The sequence below is a fragment of the Haplochromis burtoni genome, unplaced genomic scaffold, assembly GCF_018398535.1.
Source record: "Haplochromis burtoni strain Fernald_Lab_line unplaced genomic scaffold, NCSU_Asbu1 Contig_34, whole genome shotgun sequence".
Taxonomy (NCBI): domain Eukaryota; kingdom Metazoa; phylum Chordata; class Actinopteri; order Cichliformes; family Cichlidae; genus Haplochromis; species Haplochromis burtoni.
This window is the reverse complement of record NW_024582395.1, coordinates 758,040-763,039: the sequence shown is the minus strand read 5'-3', so window position 1 is coordinate 763,039 and position 5,000 is coordinate 758,040. Positions and strand designations below refer to the sequence as shown.

The window sequence follows — 5,000 nt, the reverse complement described above, 5'->3', positions numbered from 1 at the left end:
GGGCCCCAACCTCTGTTCCACATGGTGTGACCTTGTGTGTATGAATGTGCGTGTGTGTGTGTGTGTGTCATTTATCTTTGGGTCCAGAAATCACAGATTTTTAACAAAATGTGATCATATTTTTAAACACATAGTTTTATTTTTTTAAGCTTCAAAGTGAAAAAATATGCCAAAAATTGCATTTTTTATTTGTATTATTCACATTTAGGCGTGTCTGCAAGAATATGTCGGTATGTGTGAGACACATGTGGAAGTTTACATGTGGGTGCGAGTGTGTGTGTGTGATCTAGAGCGTGTTTCTTAATGTGTGTCAGCCGTCATTGCTCCCCACTGAGCAGTAACAGCAGTTCAATGCCGAAGCCATCTGTCTGTCCTGAGATAGTAAGAGAGACAGAGGGAATAGGTCAGGATACTGTCTGCAGAGCCTCCTGATTCAAGGCTTTTTTTTTCAGAGACAGCCTGTAATATTTAGTTAATTTAAACCTAGGGAAGATGTTATATTACATAAAAGAGGGACAGCTTGCGCTAAATCACTGAAAATTAATTCCCTTTTTCCAGAATGTGCATTTTAGATACCACTGAGTAAGCGGCAGCAAGGTTGGTCAATTATCTATTCTGCTAAAATTCGATTTAGTTGTATTTTGAAAGCTAGATCTAGTTGGTATATTAAGGGAAAATGAGATAGGGATAAGAAAATCTTGTTGCAAAGTTCCAAACCAGTAAATGCTTTACTGGTCAGTAAACCAGATTTAAATGTTGATGGAGCTACTGGTGCTGCATTAAGAGTTCATTTATAAGTGACCTATTTTATTATTTCTAATCTATATACATATATATTTTATAGTGTGTATATATAGGATATTTAATCCTATTTTAAAGAGTTTCTTCCTCTTTATTTACTATTGTCTTGTCTTCAGGCGGTGCAGCACAGCGTGTCAGCAAACTCGTCTCAGAAGGTCTTATCTTTCACAACCACCACTCTGGAAGATATTCTCAAGTCTTTTTCGGACATAAGTGTTATCCGTGTGGCCAGTGGGTACCTTCTGATGGTAAGACTAGAGGGAAGGAAAATTTTATTCAATTTTTCTCTGCTTTGCTTGAAACTGAGAAGGGACTTACAGACAAAAGGGTGATTGATTAATGGTTTGCTTGCTGTTTGTGCCTAGCTGGCCTATGCATGCCTGACCATGCTGCGATGGGACTGTGCCAAGTCTCAGGGGGCTGTGGGGCTGGCAGGTGTCCTCCTGGTGACGTTGTCAGTGGCAGCTGGTTTGGGCCTCTGCTCCCTCCTGGGCATTTCCTTCAATGCTGCCACTACGCAGGTAACTCGCACACATGCCACTGGACCCAATGGGCTAAAGGTCAACACAGCAGCTGCTAGTAGACTTGAGTTGAAGTCTCTGCTAGACTTAAAATCATTTTCTTAAATTGCCTAATTGAAGTGGGTCAACACCAGCAGAATAATGTACAGAAGATAATGTAGTAGATATTATTGGACACTGGAGACAAGTTTTGACGCTTCATTTTAATTTACCTTAGCACCAGAATTTGAAAAATATTGCATGGGTGTGTATCTATAATAATATGCACTTGTGGCTACCCCTAGAATAGCGAACCTCTGAGGTAAAATCATGCAGGAGCTCATTAAGTTTGTGGGTGTGTGTGCCACAGGTGCTTCCCTTTTTGGCTCTGGGAGTTGGAGTAGATGATGTGTTTCTCCTCGCCCATGCCTTCAGTGAGACCGGGCAAAACAAGAGGATCCCATTCGAGGTGAGGCAAACATCCACCATCACCCATTCCTGCACATCCCCTTTGTTGTTTTATCTACTCCGCGGAGGAATGTGTGAAAGCCTGTCTGTGCCTGTGATGTAGCATCAAGCAAACCATGTGCCACACACCCAGCCTTCTTATCTCGGCAATGCTCCGAATTAAAGACGTTCATTTTTAAATGGATTAATATGTCTGTTTCTATTAGATTATGACTTCCTTGTTTCTGCTTTACACACAGATTGATAAGTTACACACACACACACACTTGTGAGTGGGTCTAATAAAAAAAAAATTTAAAAAAAAATGTTCAGGGTGTAATTTGATGCATTTAAAGTATTCTGTGTGGTCTGAAGTATGGATTAAACCAGGAGCAAGAGCTTTCTCATCCATTAGCTGATGAAGTGTACAGAATCTAATAAATAGCATTAAAAAAAAAGAACTGGCTGAGTGTGTGTGTGTGTGTATGTGGTAGCTTTTCATCTCCAGAGGGGAAAACACAGGCATGTATTTGCTTGTTTTTGTTTTCCCCTGCCTCCCTCTCGTTCAAGCCCTCGTCTCTATGCCTCCCTCATCCCCGAGCTTCTATTGTGTGGCTGATATGAAAACTAAACAGAGCCAAACCTGATCTCTCCTGTCTGATGCGCACACACACAAACACACACACACACACAGACACACACAAAGATGCGCATGCCTGCAGACGCTCTCTGTGTGGTCCTGCACGTCTTTAGATCTTCACACAGTTGCCGCCAAAGTCTTCTAGAGTTGTGTGTTTATCACTGTTCTCTTTGTGCGCATTATATTACAACATTTCAGCAGCAGTGATTTTACCAAGCGTTGTTTTGTTCTGTCGGCTTTTTCCTCCGTTACTTCAAACAGAAGTAGACAGGCCCAGGTGGATTATTTAAGCACTTCAGGGCTTCAAGAAACATCGTAATCACTGTCAGTCATATCAGTATCATGATAATGGTACATAATCTCCAGTATTACACATGTGCCTCTGGCTAAACTCTGATCAAAAGTTTCATTGCTTTTCCTCTCACCAACTTCTCTTTCTGTCTCGACAAGGATCGCACGGGGGAGTGTCTGAAGAGGACAGGGGCCAGTGTGGCTCTTACCTCCATCAGCAATGTCACAGCATTCTTCATGGCAGCGCTCATCCCCATCCCAGCGCTCAGAGCCTTTTCTCTACAGGTATAGTGGCTAGTGAGTGAGGGTTGTATGCGTGCGTGTGCGTGTGTGAGAGTTCAGTCGTGTGGGGCCTCTCTCTTACTAATAGTCCTGTTCCCGTCTTCATTGGCTCCAGATTTCTCCAGACTGTTGTTTTATTGATTTCATTCATCACATTGAAAGTGTGTACGTCTGTGTGCGTTTGTGTGTGTGCATGAGGAGAAGTGTGCGTTTTGTTAAATCCCCCCCTCCTCCTTCTTTGAGGCTGTTTAGTGGTGGGCCCGGTGTCTGTCCAGATTGTGGCTGAGGTCCTAGTAACTGAATCCCTCTGCGAGTGTGTGTGCGCGTCTGTGTACTCACATACCCTCACATCCATGTGCATGTGTGCGTGTGGGGAGTTGTAGTATCTGTGTGGGAGGTTTGAAACGCAATGGCCTAGATGTTTGCATGTGCACATGTGAGCGAATGTACGAGCAAAGGTGGGGGAACACGAGAGGGGAGCTCTGACTTCTCTAACATCTGTCAGTAATTACAGACATCACCAGAACAGCGAAAACTAGTACAAAATGCCTCCAATAATCAATGAATTCCTAATTCATTTAAACAGTCAGTCATAGCGATACGTGCGCTAAAGAGAGGATAAGGTCAGATAAAAATCTCTGGTTTGAAGTTTGAGTCACTGCAGCACTAACCAGAAGGATAGAGAAAGAAAAGGCTACATACATTTTTTAAAAAGTGATGGTTACAACAACAACAAATTTGACATCTCACCTTTATGTGATGATCACCTTAATCTTCTTTAATCACATGGGTGACCCTCCATTAATGTGAGTGTAGGTTTTGCCGTTTTGTCAAAAATCTGGTTTGTTCAGTTTATTTACCCAAAAGAGTTTCTGTTTTATTGTTTACATAAGGTTTTCTTGACACCATCTTTATAGTCAGAGGCACTCTTATGTGGGTTAGCAAGCCAAAATGGATGATCACAAAAGCCGGTTAGTTCACCCAAGACAGGACGCCAATCTGCCACTAAGACAAAAAGGCACTCATTAAGACTCAAATATACTTTTGTGACAGAATAGGAATAACCACTTATGTTAACTTACTTGCCTCTGGTCTTTGGGGAGGATGCCAGAGTACCTGAAGGACAGTCCACTGTACCACTGAACCATCACAATCAAGCACACACAATAAAAGCATTCAGCTGAGAATTTCAACACATATTTTGCATAAGGAAGCTATGAAAACTTGTTGTAATACGCATTTGCAAGTATTTGCAGTTACATAAGTGATGTATCACTGACTATATGAAAATATTAAGTGATTTCCCCCTCCTGTTTCTTGCTCTTTAGTCCTCACGCACATGCATAGACTCACACACACTTGCATGGACACACAGTGTGAGGTAAGATGTTGCCACATTGAGTACAATATTAGCATGTGTGGATTGATGGCTTTAGTAGAGAGAGTCTGTCAAACATGATCCATTTACCCCATGGGTCTAATCCATGGAGCTTCGTTTTCTACACACGTACATTGGAAAAGACGCATGCTCAACACACACACATACGCATACCATGCATACTTCACACTAGTGGTTTTGTTACCGCTAGACGGTAAAACTTCACGAAGTCGACATTCACGGTGATACTCATCTTTTATTATCGAGTGCATCCACACACCGCAACCTTGTGTCAGTGCCTGCAGTTTGTGTTGGCGTGTATGTGTGCGTCTCTTTATCAGCATTAAACACTTCCCATGGTCGACTCCACCTTGGATTCATCGCTCGTTCCCGCGCGCTCCTGCGTTATGTCTCATTCACTTCCTCCTATCAGTATAAACATAAGAAAAGGAATCTTGTCCTGATAACAGCAGCAAAACACACACACACAGAGGAACACACACATTCATGTGCAGAAAACAGATGTGATGATAAATATCCCCACTCTGGGGTCAGCTCACGGTCACTGTGTGTGTGTGTGTGTGTGTGTGTGTGTGTGTGTGTGTGTGTGTGTGTGTGTGTGTGTGTGTGTGTGTGTGTGTGTGTGTGTGTGTGTGTGTGT

At 42.5% G+C, this 5,000-nt stretch overlaps 1 protein-coding gene across 2 annotated transcripts in view; it reads left to right on the top strand.

The window, feature by feature from the left end:
• ptch1 (patched 1) overlaps positions 1–5,000 on the top strand; it is a 50,095-nt gene that overhangs the window by 25,048 nt on the left and 20,047 nt on the right. For both annotated transcript variants that reach the window (XM_042219495.1, XM_005918986.3), the window contains exons 9-12: positions 918–1,049; positions 1,167–1,322; positions 1,672–1,770; positions 2,839–2,964. In XM_042219495.1, the coding sequence (XP_042075429.1) occupies positions 918–1,049; positions 1,167–1,322; positions 1,672–1,770; positions 2,839–2,964 (513 nt within the window). The remainder of the gene's footprint in view (positions 1–917; positions 1,050–1,166; positions 1,323–1,671; positions 1,771–2,838; positions 2,965–5,000) is intronic.